The sequence below is a fragment of the Semicossyphus pulcher genome, unplaced genomic scaffold (assembly GCF_022749685.1).
Source record: "Semicossyphus pulcher isolate SPU_LCO1_2020_fin unplaced genomic scaffold, fSemPul1.0.p SCAF_8, whole genome shotgun sequence".
NCBI lineage: Eukaryota > Metazoa > Chordata > Actinopteri > Labriformes > Labridae > Semicossyphus > Semicossyphus pulcher.
The window spans coordinates 3,697,901-3,715,502 of NW_027211759.1; the positions used below are offsets into that span (position 1 = coordinate 3,697,901).

The following is a 17,602-nucleotide window of genomic DNA, read 5'->3' on the forward strand; positions in this document are numbered from 1 at the left end:
TGAAACTTCACACACATTTAGTCTGGACATCCAACATTGTAACAAATTATATATGTACGTCTTAAAATGTGAAACAGCAAAACACCCCCTCTTTAATGTCGCTGGGTTCATCAAAGTTGCTTAACTAAGCTTTAAATGGCTACTGCTGAAAAGATGCTAACCATATCCAGCATCAGAAACCATTACCATCTACTTATTGATCAAATAATAAAATATAAACATATTCTTAAAGCATATATTGATTGTGTTGAAAGACAATATTGATTAATGCTGCCTTCAAATGGAACTTGACTGGCCGTATTTTCAGTGTGTGAAGAACAAGCTGTTAAACAAGACAGAAAAATTGACTGTGAAAAAGGGTTTTATGACGTGAAATTCTGATCTTGTTCTGGTTCTTTTAACATGTTGAATAAAAGTCCTCCTGAGAGAAACAGAAGTCATGAAAAGAAGACGTGAGGCGTGTTCGTCCTCCTGTCGTCCACATGAAACTCTTTAATCTTTAATCAGAAGAAAACAAGTCAACGTGAGTTTTCTGTTTAATGAAAAGTTCTTAACGGCAGAGCAGCAGAACAGACGCTGAGTTTATCTCCTCCTGTTGATGTGGACCGAGATGAATAAGGCAATGACCTACAGACAAACTGCATTCTGGGATTTGGTGTACACAACCTACTGAAGTAAAACTGAGGCCACTCCTGTAAAACAAAGATGTATAAGCTGTAAATAATGACTTCTAAAGCTTTAGTTTGAAAGGATTCCTCTTGAGCTGGTATCTTCTTAGCTCTTGAATTCAGATTATTTATTAACAAGTGTAATCAACAATGAATTAAACCACCAGCTTATAAATGCTTCATGTCAGAGAGTGGCCTCATAGTCTCAGAGACAGAGCGACTGTCAGAGACCGGGAGCGAGCTTCAAACAGCAGCCACTTCTGGAGCCGCCTGTCAGTCCTGTTCATGATGATTGTTAAATAAAGTTTTCTACAAAGATACAACATAGAAAATATTTAAATATAGAACTTTATGGTTTTGAAAATACATTTAATGCTCCTTCACGACAGCGTGGCGTCTAGTGAGAATGCTTTGCGTCCTTGTTGAATTAAAACCTACCATGCTGAATGCACGATGCTCGAGCATGGCACTGAGGATGTGAAATCTGATTGAATGCATAACGTTGAGGAGGAGAAGAGTCGGAAATCATTCAGAATCCTGCAGTTTTTATGATGAAACATGAAGAACTTTGTGCACCGATATCAAAACTCTGAGAGAATATTTTAAAGTTGGATGTGGTGAGTGAAGATGTTGTCTGTCCACTTTCAGAGCTGATAAACGACTCCATCGTCAGTAAGACCAGGCCTCTGCAGCTGCTGGAATTCTCTGAGCATTCAGAAAGCACGATTTCAAACCTAACTGCACTGCCGAGCGAGCCGGTGCTGTTTGCACAAAATGTTTTTCAGACATTGAATACTGCAAAGAAGACAAGTTCATGTTCATGTTGAAACAACAGAATGTTTTAACTCAGGAAGAGTTCACAGATCAATATCTGGTGAATAACCTGGTTTTTAATCACAGCGTTCATGCATCTCTGCATGCTCTCCACCAGTCTGTCACTGGGCTGCTGGGTGACGTCAGGTCGCTCTTTGTTCGATGGCTTGTGACCGTCCATCTTCCTCTTGATCACATTCAGGAGGTTTTAAGGAATTGCTGATTTAAGGAACATTTGGAGTCATCTCTTACATTTTTTTCCCATCCTAAATTTGGTGCAAAAATGACTAAATTGCCAAAAAAGCACTTGAAAAACACCAGCATGAACTACCCAGCAGCTGTGACTGTGGTCAGGAGAAGACATCATGATGCTATTGTCCTTTATCTATCGAGGGGCAGATTGGATGAGAAAACTTTCCGCCTTTTGGAAACATCCAAGATGGCTGCCACTGATACGGCTGAAATGACGCTGATCTCACCAGTATTAAATCAAGTGGATGGTAGTTCATGTTAGGTTCAAATGATAAATCTTGTCACGCCAAACACCAATGATGTGGACTTGAGACTTGGTGACTTGGACTTGAGTTGACTCGAGTCACTGTTTTTGCCAATAATATCATTATTAGACGGGCTGCTAACACCTTGTGTTTTCTCTTTATAAAGACCGGATACTACAGGTAAGAGTGCTGGATCTTGGGTGGAAAAAAAGTGACTTGACTTGACTTGCCCAAGAAAAAATGACTCGAGACTTGCTTGAGACTTGGACCAAATGACTTGAGCAAAGATGACTTGGTCACAACACTGCCAAACGCTCTTGATTTATGGTCTAGAAGCCAAATGAACTGGATGATGGAACTAGCTACTTCGCCTAGCATCCCTCCGCTGCATCAAATGTTGGGTTGCTCTGATTGGTTGTAATGTCCAGAGACATTTTGGTTTGTCCATCCATCTGTTATCGGTCACACTCACACCTACGGGCAATTTCAGAGTCACCAATGAAGCTAACGAGCATGTGTTTGGACTGTGGGAGGAAGCCGGAGTACCCGGAGGGAACCCACACATGCACGAGGAGAACATGCAGACTCCACACAGAAAGGCCCGCTACGTCTGAACCGGGATTTGAACCTTGTAGCTGTGAGGCGACAGCGCTAACCACTGCACCACCGTGCAGCCTCATTCCAGTTTGTGCCTGTAAATGAGCTGAGAGATGTGACGATGCCGAGAAGGTGCGACAGGAAATGATCCACACTATAATTCATCAGGAGGACAGGAACGTCTGAGTCAAACGTTGTTGATATCTTGTCGTCAGGGAGACAGGAGTTAAGACTGTTAGTCCCAAAAATGTAGAGACGTGATTGGAGATCGTAGGGTGCTTGAATGGGCCAATCAGCATAGGGAAAATATGGGCTCTACAATTAATAGAGGTTGGACAGGGGTGCCTTTTCCACAATATCTGTCTAATTACTGCTGAGAGATCCGCTCACAACCATGTGAGGAAAAGTCAGGGAATCACCAAAGTCAGTGAGTTTAATCTTCTGGGTAACACGAATATCTGCACCAAATTTCACGTCAATCCATTCTGTGGCTTTTGATTTATTACAATCAGGGGAAAAGTGGTGCACCGAGCCATGCTGTGAGCAGCATGGGGGCTCATTCATCAGCTGAATGAATGGTACTACGCCTAACTGTAGACATTTACCTGACTTCACCTGGCGTGAAAGCAACCTTAGTGACATGAAGCCCGACTAAACCATCACCATGTAGAAAATAACATCAAGAAGAGCAACAGAGGCTCAGGATTGTGAACAAGCTGATACATTTGACTGTCTTCAGGTTCATTTCCTGTCTAATTTATGTTTAGTTTTCTGGTAGTACATTCACCTTGTTGCCGTGTTTGATGCTTTTAGTGCCCTGGTTGGCTGTCAGTTTCCCCGGCTGCCTCTCATCTTTAAAATATGTCTCCTGGTGGCTCCCAAAAGTGCACAAAGTTTTATGTCTCATCATAAAAACGTCTGAAGTGATTTTTCACCTTCTCCACTGACTGATGCTGAACGTCCCAACAGAAACACCGAAGCTTCATCTCTCCTCAGACAGATACATGTTTTATCTTTAACTCATATACATGTTTGCTCAGTTAAGTCACTTACTGTATAATATCACAATGTGTGTGTTCTTTACATGTTTCTTATGGTGGAGCGGAGGGGGGGCTTCTGAGAGTCTCTGCCCCTCTGAGGACGTCTCATCGTCGGCTCTGTTCATCTTTGGTCTGTAAAAACGAAACAGAGTTTTGTGCCAAACAAAGCGATCGATCCAGCAGCTCGTCGTGATCCGCTCTCCAGACCTCCTGGAAAACAAAAGGAGTCCCTGTGTTCTCCTCCAGGCTGCAGCTTCCTCAGGTCACCCGCCGTGCGTGAAGCAGGGAGTGCCGGCGTGTCGCCCCGCGGCTCTGATGGCGGCTGATGCTGCGGCAGAGGATGCTCCGCTCGGCGATGATGGGCGATGGACGATGGGAACCAGTCTGTCTCTGGGGAGCGTCTGTTCCTGCCGCCGCTGTCAGGAGACCTGAGGACAGACAGGAGGAGAGACTGTCACAGACTATCAGAGCGTCAGAGAGGAGACGGACTCGAAGAATGTTCAGCTGCTGGAGACGGAGGAGGTCACAAAGGAAGTGAAGTTAACACATGAAGAAACTTGACATTGTTCAGTGTATAAAAGTATCGGCATAAAATAAACTGAAGGTACCAAAAGTAAAATGACTAGTTATGCAGAATGGCCCACTTCAGATGAATACAGCTGCTAAAGATTGAGCTGACTTAATTGATCTTCATACTTCTGGGCAGTGTGTAAATCTTCTCCTATCACATTATGTATAGACGTTTGTAATGCATGCGTCTGAATCCTCAAATGAAGAAATGTTTCTGTAATGTGGAGGAGCAAAACAAACAAGCATTCCACTCTGTTACACTTCTGTTATAAGAACAATAATATCTTTATTGATCCCCAAAGGGAAATTCACTTGTCTGGCATCTCATCTACCATTTACTGAAGAATTAAAAAGTCTGATGGCTGTGGGTAAGATCGTCTATATCTCTCTGTCCACCACCGTTGTTTCTTCGGTCCATCGAGGTGTTATGAAGTGATCCGTGTTGTTTAGAACGGCCTCGACCTTCTTCATATTGCATCTCTCCACCACATCCCCCAGTGAGTCCAACCTGGCTTTGTTCATCAGTTTGTCGGGTCGCCTTGCGTCCTTGTGTCTTATCCTGCCTCCCCAGCAGACTGCAGCATAAAACAGAACACTCACCACCACAGACTGATAAAACATCTGCAGCATCTTACTGCAGATGTCTACAGATCTGAGCCTCCTTAAGGAAAAGAGGCGGTTCTGCCCCTTCTTGTAGAGTGCGTCTGTGTTAAGGGACCAGTCCAACTTGCAAATGGTAGTTTGAGCCGTCTTTTATGGCAAGTACGCTTACAACAAACACACAATGGTGAAACAGTGGCGTACGCTTTTTTCTTATCCACTCTCTTCACTCGCCATCCCGCTCCGACTCTCCCGATCCGCAGCTCCAGGAATAATACATGTTGCTTCAGGCAGAACATCAGTTGGTGTCCATTAAGCATGAGCTCCAAACTGAGCTCATAAGGGAGGGTCCCTTATGATGACACCAGCACTGCGCCCGGACACAATCATACCTGCCATCCTACCGACAGAGTACAGCCACACTCACAGGTGCCTTGCCTGACACGTTACACAAGGAACAACTGATCTTGATCGTATTTACGGATCTTTTTATCCTCTGGATTTTTGTCAAATAAAACACAATGTACAAGAAAGTGTTGATTGTTATTTTCATACACACTGTTCTCACCACACAGAGGAACAAAAGGTGTTCCTTCAGTGTCAGAGGTACAAAACCAACAACGGCTACAACCATTTTAGTTCAGCGCCCGTCAATCGTCGGATGCCAGTATGTCTCTGGGAACGATGGCCAACTTCTCTGTACTTCCGGTGTAGCCATCGGTTAGCCATAAACGGCTTCCAGCCAAGACTTCAAATGAACGTTGCTTCAGAGGCGTCTTTGTACAACACGTATTAGTTTAATACGTAATGTCAAAATAGCTACAATAAATACAAACATGTGCATGGAGCTATTGATTTGAGCTGCTTAATTAAAAACTCTCCAGCCGCTCAGCTTCTCCTCAGCTTTGTGTTTTTCCTCCAGCTGGTGTCGGCGAGCGTCTCGACCTGAGCCACTCTGCTGGGCTTCATTAGCGAAAAGGAGCCTCACACAGACTGCAGAATTAAAACCCACACAGCCCTTCATCCAATTAAAGCAGCTGAGCTGGAACTCAGACTGAATACAGAGTCACTGACAGAATGGGAATTTATACAACAACACGTCTCAGCGTGTCGGAGACGCAGAGGGAGGAGGGAACGAGAGGAGGAACGGGGAGCTGAAATATCGACAGAAAGTGTAACAGAGAGAAACACTGTGAGGACTGCAAACTTAAAGAGATCTCCTCTGTGCTCTTAGAAGAACTGTTCCTCGTGAAACAGAAGGAAGAGAACTTAAAAGAGTTTTTACTTTAAAGCTGAAGACCAACACTGAAAGATTTCGACCAAACCTGCAGTCAGCAGTTTTACCTGAGCCGTCTGAGATTAAACAGGTGTATTATATTCTACCTCTGATTGTTTGTGAGCGCGGCAACAGGCTGCTGCTGAGCTCATCATTCGCCAAAAACAAAACCAGGAGCTGCAGATGTTATTACTTAATTATCAGCTTTTACTTTTAAGCTTGTAGGAAAGAACCTTCAAAGAAGTTTGAGCTGAATCTGCAGCTCCTCTCAGCTGATAGGTGTGTTTCAGCTCACTGTTAAGCCGCCTGGCCTACAACTGTACTGTTTGTGTTCACTCTCAGTCTCTTATTGCGCCATTTTAAGGGAAAAGCACTACAAAGCCACTGTGCACTACCTGCTCAGCACCAGCAGCAGACACACAGTTAGGTCCCGATCAGACAGAGCGTGTGCAGGCTGTAAAACACTGCAGCCCCCTTTTTTTCACCGCGTCATTAGCTGTCATTAACTTAATCGTTATATTGTAAACTGATCAAAGGCCCGCCTCTCCCTTCATCCGATTGGACAATGAGAAAAAACGCTTTTCTGCTTTGAGTTAAGTTTTTTCAGCTTGAGCCGCTCTGAGCGTTTCCTCAAAAATGCGAGGCGCACAGAAACGCAAAAGCAGCGCGCAAAAAGCCTGTCATTAAAAACAACAACAAAAAGCCGCCCCGGTTATCAGGCTGCAGAGTTACAGATTATGGGCCGTAAACAAAGCGATGTAATGACGGTAGAGTCGATATATTCAAAGGTAGCTGTACAGCAGGCTGCACGCCATCCTGACAATATAACGTGTGTAACGAGGCGCAAAGGAGGTTTAATTTTAACGCAGAAGTAATCAAACGTGTTACTGTACTCAGCAGGTAACGCAGTAACATAAGTAACGTAACTCAACATTGCTAGCATCACTAGCAAAACTGTAGAGGTGAATTATTCTCTGTCCTGAACACGTCGTAAGTGTTTTTTGATTTGATCTACATTACACTCGCATTTGACGTTGGCGCCACCCATCATGTGGCGGCTGCATCTCCTGGAGTGCAGACGTGTCCTCCTGAAGGCTCTGAGACTCTGATTAAAAACAGAAAGCTCCCGGGACGAGCGGGCACACTTCATTTCTGCCCCCTCTGTGGAGCCGCAGCTCTCTGTAATTGCTTCCAGGTGAAGACTCGCAAGAAGCAGAAGAAGCGGCAGCAGCAGGAGTGGCGGCACCTCTGAGCCGCTCACCCCTGAATTATTCATGTCCATCCTGTTTGACTGCAGCTGGAATCCTAACAGAGTCGGAGGAGTCAGACAAGGACGAGCTGGATTACACTGAGAACCATGCATCACACCGGAGCGGCATCAGCATTCAGACCGTCCCTAAACGCCCCGCTCACAGCTGATGAAACATGGAGGTGAAGGTGTGTTTGGAACATTTCAGATGTGCTGCTCAAAGTCCTGCTGTCAGAGCGCACGTGGACCGCCTCTCCACGCTTGCTGCTGTGATACGCTGCAGACCAACGTGAACTCTACAGTGTTCTTGTTCTTGTTCACAACACGTCATCTTTATCTCACAATCCAGCTTGTTGGTCACACTTTTCCCTCATGCATACAGGTGAAGAAAGCCTACATTTTTCCAGGTATAATTATAGCAATATCTCTCATATGTAAATGAAGAAAATAACAGCTGCACACGAGCCTGGAAATCATAAAATAGGCAGTCCTAACTCTGTATGTCGCCTCATTATCGTCCAAGTAATCCAGTGATTGTTTCCATGTTTGCAGAGACAGACAGGGACCTCCAGCTGCTAATGCATGATGACTTTCACCGCGCAAAGCCACTAAAAATAAATATAGAGTATGAAGATGGAAACAATTGCACAAGCATGATGAAAGGCCTCATGCAAAATAAAAAACTAAATATATTCATCCCTTAAAGAACAGAGACGCAACCGAGGAGACAAACTCTGCTCGTTATTCTCTTCCTTTGTCACTATGAATTCATTGTCAGACCGAGCCCGGGTTTGAAATGTCCAATCAACATGTTTTCACACACCTGGAACACTGATGCTCTCCTTTATTCATATACCAACAGTTTGTCAGCGTCTCTGCTGAAGGCAAGCAACACATCACAGAAATGTGCGTACCGGACAAACATACCAAGCCATTTTTAGCATCGTGAAATCGTGGTTAGATTTAGGCCGAAACTACTTTGTTAAGTTTAGAAACAAAGATCATGTCTTTGCTAAAATCAGTCACAAAAAACATTGAAAAACATCGTCGACTGGTTTCCTTCTCAACGACACCGAGGCCAAAGTGACTTTATTAAGAACCAACAGGGATCGAGGATAGACCGAGGGGTCCATTTACTGATGACGGATGGTGTTCTTTTCATTTAAACAAACGTCTGTCAAGTCACCGAATGAGGTAACATAATGGTGATTGAGCCAACGGTACGACATTCACAGACAAAAATCCCAAGCGGCGCCCAGTTAGTGACGCGTTTTCCATCAGCCAGCAGTGGTTGGTCTGCCAGAGAGGGTAGGTGGAGCCAAGCGGCTGCTTTTCCGCTCTCTGCAAGTGTTGCGAGTAAACAGTAATCTACTATGGCTGAACAAACAAAGAAAAGATGGATGACTACAGATACAACTTCAACAAGAAGTGAAAATCCAAAGAAGAAGAAACAAACTCGACGCTCAGATGAAGCAAACAGTCTGAAAAGGAAAATCAAGAGTTACAACCGGAGCCAACCGTGGACGTCACACATGCAGCACTGTCTGGATATCTGTGTGCTCACCGTTTATCACCATAGGTGGCGCCAAAGAGAACAAAATTGAGATCTTTGTGATTATAACTTTAAAAAAAACAACATGAAGTCAGATATAATAAAATTCCCTTCATGCTTTGCTGCGATATCGTGGGAATGGACAACACATTCTATTTCCAGGTTGTCAAATACCAGCACCAAAGGTGTCTCAGAAGCCCTTTCTCACACATGCACTCAAATTTCAAGTTGCCCTTTCAGACACGTCCCTCACAGCTGGAGACCAGGGGGTCTAATGAGGCCGGACATGATATAATAACTATGTGATCCTACAACAGGTGAGCAGAAGCTCCTGACTCTCTTCATCGCTCCAGTCTGCAGACATCTTTGCTGTTGTCCTGTTAACGATCCTTCTTCTTCAACCTCGGATGTTTTTAATCATCCTGTTGTTCGTCGCTCTTCTGGTTTCTTAGCGATTGCATGATGTAAACACCATCACCCCGCCCACTCGCTTGCGTTGAATGTTCCTGACTATTACCTGCTGCGTTCACACATCGGCTCACGCTCGACTTGTTGAGGACATTTCTCTTGGAGGATGAAAAATTCTTCTTTTTGTGTTCAGTGTATGTGTGCAAGAGGTTATACAGACGCACAATGAAGGGTTTGTTAAGAGTCTGTTTCAAGTATGTCTTCAGCAGGCTATGGTTAACATTACGGTAACAAGAAAAGGTCTGTTTCATTAGGTTTAGGGACAAAACTTCACGGCTAAATTTGGGAATGGGAACATGTGCTGTGTTCCAATTCAGGGGCTGCAGCCTGCGAAGGACGTAATTGAAGGCTAATTGCGTCACAGCGGTGCGTCGAAGGTGCAGATACGTCCTACGTTTCCCGGGCCACGAAGGATCCATCGGGTGCATCCTTCACGGCCCAACGTATCCTGAGATTCATTGTGCAAACAAAGCTCTTAACGGGCCGGGGAATACACTTTCAAATGTAAAAGTTTTTGGGTTCAATCGAACAGCTGCGATACAAATATCAAAGATAACGAAAGGGCCCTTGAAACAAATTATCTTTGAAATAATAGGTTAAGTTACATGACGTTGGTTATGATAGCTAATTAGCTGGCTAGCTACCTGTTGCTAGGTGCCGCATTTGGTGACGCAAGGTTAAGGGCGGGAACAGCTGGTGACGCAAACAGGAAATCCTCCGTAGACCAGAGTGTCTCATTTCAGTTCGGCCTCAGCGGTCCACACAGACTACGACTGACTCATCCTCCGTCGACCGCATCCTTCAAAGGATGCAGCCCCTGGATTGAGACACAGCTGCGGTTTGGGCTCATATAAAAAGTTGACTTTTGTTTTCCCGAAAGACTCCAATTTAGTCTCCTGAAGTCTGGTGCTAAAGGGCACACTGTGCGTCAACATGAGACGCTGAGAGCTGTGACAGATTGTCAGTGTCTGACGACGTGGGAATCACCACCAAATCTAATCAGTTCATCCTTCAGTCCGAGAGGACTTAGTGCCAGTTTTTAATATATTCCCTCCTGGCATCCTGAGATATTGTGTCACAAGAGCGGAACAGACAACCTGCAAATAAAATCCCTCTGGTGCAGCAGCAGAAGAAGCAGTGCTATCATGTTAGTGCAGTGGTTTATCACACAGTGGTGTTTACTGTTCCCCCAGAAAACAAACGCGTACAAACAACCAGCAGCAGAGAGCTCATTAATTATCATTAATCATCTACAGCTGATCAAATCTGCAGCTGCTGACGTTTGTCCCGACTTTTAATTAGGAGCTTCTACAGCTTCAGTAATTACCCGTACTGCTGACTGTCTCAGGACGTCTGTGGTTCGACGTAAAGTGGGGAGAACACTGAGGATGTAAAATCAGTGCCTTCAAACTCCCTGTGACAGCTAACAGGAGGTTACAGTCAAACTGACCCCTGAGCGTTTCCATCCGAGCGGAAAACGAGGCGAGAACAAGCAGCTGTAATCTTGTTCAAAAAAAAAGACACTTTACAGGCTATTCAGTCGCTGAATTTGCATCATGCCGTGTCCACGTTCACCTTCTCTCCAAGGAGAATTGGATTTCTGTCTGATTGAGCGGACTGTGATTTGTTCCTCTGTCTTTTCCTCCCTGTGCGACCAAAAATAAATTCAACGCACCACCGCTGCAGGTTTCATCCAGACAAGAGACATGCAGAAACACGCAGACAGGTAAAGTCACACGCTGTGTTCAAGGACGGTTACGTTGTGAAGAAACAAAAAAAACTCCAGGCGAGCCGACGCAGCGAGCCACAAATGAGTTCTGCTTTCTGCTGCGACGCCTGATTACACCTTTGCAACGGCAAATTACCCCCCCGCTCCACAGACTGTAATGATCATGTACGAATGTTGGAAATTAAATGTTCAGCACTTTCAGCCGCTCCCAGCTGACTGTTTAAAGGGATGAACAGCAGAGAGCAGGTTTAACCTCTTCACCACTGACGGCTCCATCTTTACGTCTCATTTATTTTAAACCCTCATTTAAATTTCTGTAAAGACTTCAGAGGGAAAAGTGTATCTGCTTTAGAGCCACGCGAACCTGCAAAACTGTTTGTTTGGCTTCTTGGGGGCAACGAGAAGTTAATATTGAACACATCCGGAGGTCAGGGGGCAACGTTATCATTGATCTGGAGTCGAGTTTGTTTCCACCGTATGAATGTAAGTCCTTATAAGCTCTGTTTTTGGTCTCCACCACCTCCTGAGCGAAGCGTCTGGCTCTCTAGCTGCTAAATGCTGCACTACGTTCACTAACTAGTCTCTTACTGTTCCATGCGTCTTAGGCAGTGTACTATATTTTTCTGGAGCTTTTTCTGCTGCCTGCTTTGGCTGCAAAATAAGCTTTAAGAGCCGTGCAAAAATAATGACTAAAACATAATATTTGCAACAATTGTCGTAACTATTGTTAGTTTTAATAATAATGACAATTTCAGCTCCACATGAGTGAAAACATCCGCACTGTAAAAAACACCTGGACGTCTTCAGGTGACCTCACATCTTTAATCAGAGCTGCTGTCGTGAGTCCGCTCGTCTTCAAACACTTCCCGTCTCCTGCTGTCGACTTCACAAAAGCAGCTGCGGGCCACGCAGTTTAAACCTGCGCTCTGATTGGCTCCCGCGCCAGCCAGACGGCCCAATGGGATCAATTACAGGAAGAGGATCAGAAGGCAGCACCTGTCACGCATCACTCTCTCCCGACCCACAGTGGGAGAGTCTTTAATTCACAGCCAGGTGTTTAAACAAGCAGATAACAGAGCCGAGGAGGAACACAGGAAACAAGCAGAGAGTCAGGGAAACACAGGGAGGAAGCCGATACACATACTGAGCGTCTTATAGCTCTGGGTCTGTTCTTCCTGGTTTGGTCTGCTCGAGGCCCCTGTGTACAAAAACATCTGAAAGAGTAATTCTGATATTTTCAAATCTGAGCCCTATTTGGACAAATGCGCCCAAACTGCCTGTTTTTACCTCTCAGGATGTTACTTTGAGTTTCTGACATTACAGAAAGGATCCCGACAGAGATCAACTTTTTTGTCAAGGTAAGATCCTTCTTTGAAAGCAGAAACAGCCGTTACATCACTCCCTTCAAAGCCACCAGACTCCATTGACAAAAACAGTAATTTTATCTCGCAGAGCACAGGAGTTGCTGGTCTACAGTTGCCTCAGTTGGTTGGGTTTTTTGTTTAATTGTGTGTTTCAAAAATATTGTGTTCATTCAAAACTAACCCTTTATCATTAAAGTCACATGATAACATAAACAAACTAACCGGTCGAGGCAGTGGCAGATCAGCAACTTCAGAAAGGTTAAATTACGCTTTTTGTCAATGGAGTCTGGTGGCTTTGAAGAGCTTTAAAAAAGCATCTTCTCTTTCACAAAGGTGTCTCTCTCTGCGGGGATCCTTTCTGGAAAGTTGTTGTGAGGGAAATTCTCCTCTTGAAGATAATTTCTTGAAGAACTGACAAACCCAACAATTTTGACAATTTAGAAACATTTTGAGCTGTGAATAAAAACTCTTGTACATGTGCTTGTACACCTGTAATCGGTTTGAGCCAAATTAGACAGTAAACGGCAAAGAACATGAAGACAGAGTCAGACTGAATGACGGATGTGTCCATTAACAGCTTGGCAGCAGATATTTTCTATACGAATACAATGCAGTTCAGTGTTTATAGCACACAAAAAAACGGCCTCTGCGTCAGCTGTTTTTTGTCACTGCGATCTCAGCTGGAAAGAGTTCAACTTTTGGAACACCGCCACGCTCGTCACTGCCTCCCTCACCGACCAATCAAAATCAAGAAGGGGCGGGACTTCTGATATCAGCTTTGTCAACAACAACGGCGGAGGAGAAGCTAATCCTTTCGTTTTTTCGAGGATACAATTTCCAGGTGTAGAGCAGCTGCTAACGCCAGGACACGACTCCTTTCATTGTTTTTTTGTTTCTTTGTAAAATCTCCTTCAATAGGCGGAAGCTGAACAGCTGCCTGGCAACTTACGCAACCTAGCAACAGTAAGCACCGGTGAGAAGCGCCCTGAAATTGAGGTCGTGGCCGCTGCCAGCACAAAAAACGCTGTTAGTGGACACAGGGCCTTACTGTCACAGTCACTGTTTCCTGTCAGGTACAGATGATGATTTAAACACAGCTATAAAAAATATTTAGTTTCTTACCAATGACGCAAATAGGAGGGTAAATAAGAGCATCATACCAAACAATTATTAGCCGGCCTTCATTACAGGACATTACTTTGTGCTGCTCAGTAACACAAACGCAATTAATAGCAAACAAACAAAATAATTACAGGAGAAGGACCGAAGAACAGCAGACCAAATATATATAAAATAATAAAATCAGGGACGACAGAAAACGGCTCCATTGTGTTGTTTGTTACACATCAGTTAAAATCACATTACTCCTGTAAAACAGCAACAAACAGCCTTCAGTTATCAGATGTGTGTGTGTGTGTGTGTGTGTGTGTGTGTGTGTGTGTGTTTGTGTGTGCGCGCTGCTGTTTCCATGACACTGCAGCGTGGAGTAAACTGGAAAGCAGGCGGCCTTGTTTCCAACATAATTGCTTTATGATGAATTACAGCTCGTGATGAGAAACAATGAGCTGCGTTTCTATTTATTCCTCTTCCAGAGCAGCAACAAGCCAGAAGTCGTCTCATTAATATCACAAAGCTGCGGCTTCGTCAAATATTAAAGAGGGTTTTAAACTCTGCTTTAATGTTCCAGGAGTCTGGAGATGTTTAACATCCTCCAGAGGGATTAAAGTCCGGCTCTGAAACACACAGGTGAGTTTTCAGGTGAAGCTTCTCTTGTGGTGTTTGCAGACAAAAAGCGAAGGCAATTTTCACCTCACCTACTTGTGCAAGTTTGACCGCAATATGAATCGTACTTTTTGCATTAGAAACAACATGAAATATTGACAACTTAACTGCGCCTCGTCTCGGTTTATAACGTCCTCAGCAGCGCTCACATCTCGGTTCTTCTCCAGGAACTGTCTGGATTAACTTTACCGCCAATTCCTGTTACCCGAGTTTGACCTGAGCCCAGTTTAATGACCTGTTAGCTCGGAAAGATGTCACTTTTTTGGGATGGACACCAACTATCTCAGCTGTAGAAAGCCTGTCCAGCTGTCTCTGGTGAGTGGTGGTTACATTATCCGTGAGCCAAAATCATACATACTCACTGCATCTAGCAGGACGTCAGTGAAACACAGGTTTCATTGTGATTTAATTCCAATAAACGGGTCAAAAGGATGCTAAGATAACTACATCGTGATCAGGCCTTCTCTGGTCTTTCCACATACTGCATCTTGCATTCGTGGTCATTATTGACGACGTGCACAGCCGACGCTCAAAACAGATGCAGGGAACGCATGGTTTAAAAGCAAGGACATTTTCGGCTTAATGGTGCAACAAATCCTGCACAGATCCTGGAGCTGAAACCCTGATTGTCTTGTTGAGCCAGCTAACGTAAAAAGAAAAGCCTGCATATGGTGATCTTGTTTGTAGTACAGCCGTCAGAAACGAGGTGTAAAGAGGCCGAAATAGAAGTTTGGGATAAGACAATCACCTTTTTTATTTTGTCTCCACTTTTATGCTTCTATGAGATTAGGGATAAGAAGATGTTCTTACATGAGGCTCGGTGTTAAACGGTCGTGTTTCCCTTTAAGAAGAAAGGTCCGAGCTCTGTCCATAAAGGATCCGTCTACAAGAACAATTGCATCCTTTGAAAAGCCTCTTCATTATTGTACAGAGACATCAGAGAGTGTGAAGCAGCATCGTGAAATCCCCATCCAGCCTCAGAGTATATCTCTAATTACATCCTCTCCACATTCTGTACATCATCCCGCCTGTAAACCTCCTCAGGGCTAATTAAACGTCATTTGTTCCTCTGATCCTGCTTTCGTAGTTTTAATGAACGCTGACTCCTCTGCTCGTGTAAACACAGTAGAGTTTGTGTCGGTCCGCCCACTCAGCGCGGCGTCTCTGTGATTTAATTTGCCTTACAGCGAGGCAATCAGATCTGCTGTCCTTCATTAGCAGAGGAGCTTGTTTGTGTGAAGCTCCTTTAAAAAAGGAGATTTTCTCGTCTGTGTGTTCGGAGCCGAGCCCGCGGCGACGGCAGACGCAACAACGCGCCGACATCTTTCAACCAAATGAAGACAAAGGGATGCAGAGTGTTGTGAGCGTCTGAGCCCGAGGAGACGCTCATCAGAGGGAGGACGAGCTCACAGGATCAAACTGCTTCTCCCAGAATCCTCTGCTTCCATTCTGAGTCTGGATTGAGGTCCAGGTGTTACAGAAACCTCAAATCACCATCAATCCTTCACATTGTGCTGCCAAACATGTTTTAGAGTTATTAAGACTGGAAATGATGTTAAATCTTCCTTTAAGAGAGGATTAGAGATTTATTAATGAGCGAATGCATGGAGGATCTGTTATTAAGGGATTTCTCTAATGCCTTCTGTGTCCAGATTACAGAATTAGGCTGTCAAAATGCAAATTAGACTCATCCAGAATTCATCCTGTAAACTCCCTCTGAACACCTGAGACTGCTTGTGACAAGATCTCAGAGGACAGCGTGGAAAAATCTCGCCAACGACATTTTGCATCAACGTATTTTTAGCTTTTCGTGTAATTCCTGACTTTTGAATGTACATGGATAAAGTCAAGTGACCTCCTTCATCATGTTAACAACAATAAAAATGGGGTTAAGACTGTATATAGTACAACTAGCTGCCATGACGTCACCAAGTGGCAACCTCTGGTGTTGAAAAATGAAGCCAATGCGGAAGTGCAAAAAACTGCAGTTCCTCGAGTGGCCACTTGAGGCTCCAGAAAACAAGCAATTACATTACAGCAGATGGGAAAATTTTTACAGCAGAAATAAACATGTTTACAGCCTGGTACAAAAAACAGTTTTGTTATAAATAGCTAATTTTATTGTTCAAGATAACTGTACGGGTTTAATTATATTAAGCCGTAAATTATAGGGGCGTGGTCACTTGAGTGACAGGTGGATCCTGCTGGCTGTCTGCTAGACACAGACACACAGACACTGAGCTTAAAGGTTTAATAAGCAGGATTTTCCTAGAAAAATAAAATATAGACTTTTACAAATGTAATATGAATCATCACTTCTGGGCCTCTATACATGTGTGTTGGTGAGTGTGTGTGCAGACCCTTCCCTCAGCATCTATTCTGTTGTTTTGCTTTGCACAGGAAGCTTTCAGAAGGGGCTCTGTTGTTCCCTGAGCCAATCACAGCGTACAGGTGAGTGTGGGAGTGGTTTAAGTTAGCAACTGGGCCCCATTCAGACCGGGGAACATGGTGAGAAAGCGATGCAGAGTTGGCCTTCTTTCTGTTGGACAGGTAGGTGCCTCAAACCGGGTAGGACAAACCGGCGGTTAGCATGCTAGCGCAACGGTAACCGTGATGCTGAGAGAGTGAGAGAGAGCTTCTGGTGACGAAGAGTCCAGGAGGAGGGGCCCAGTTTGACAAATGTGATGTGTGTTGTTGACAAAATGCAGGGAAAAATCCTACTTATTAAACCTTTAACTTGTTTGTGTTGTTGGAGCCTTTTGGGGATTTTTTCCTTCAAAGTTTGGACAAACAATCTGTCTCTGTCTCTTCGGGATTTATGGAACGTGGACATGCAAGAAGTCTGTGCTCCAGCTTTTCAGTGAGTTAAATGCTCGTGTTATTGTATTGATATATTTTTAGCAGTAAGTAGCAGGTATACTGTGCTCGCTATAGCTGCTTGTTAGCCTGTTCAGTGTTTATCAAACATTTATTTAATCGTCTGCCAGTAAAGAGGAGTCAGGAGTTGTTGGGTTTTCCCCGGAGAGATTACAGCGGGACGTATTGATGAGAAGATCGGTTATTTTATGTTTCCTGTTACTTGTCGTTCACTCGCTGCTATCTCACCGGGCGAGCGAGAGGCAAGTCCGCTACTTTAGTCTGAAAAAGAAACACCTGCAGTCAGTCACCGTCACGAACAGAATCTCCTCCTGAGAAAGTTAAATGAGCTCATTCACCAGCTAATAGATCAGACACAGACTGTTCACTTTGATAGCTTGGTGTTTTCCACCCCCCGCTCCTCTGCAGCTCCACCCTCTCATCCAAATTTGGTCACTTCAGGCTCCAGTAATCAACATGGCTGCGTCCATATTTCAGCTTCATTTACACAGTCGAGAAACCAATGGGTGACATCACGGTA

General features: G+C 44.3%; 1 protein-coding gene across 1 annotated transcript in view; it reads right to left on the reverse strand.

Annotated features, from left to right (window-relative positions):
* Positions 1-3,873: 3,873 nt before the first annotated feature.
* Positions 3,874-17,602, reverse strand: part of LOC138612630 (chemokine-like protein TAFA-5) — a 50,498-nt gene continuing 36,769 nt past the window's right edge. Inside the window, exon 4 of the mRNA XM_069685993.1 lies at positions 3,874-4,122. Coding sequence (XP_069542094.1) covers positions 3,874-4,122 — 249 coding nt within the window. The remainder of the gene's footprint in view (positions 4,123-17,602) is intronic.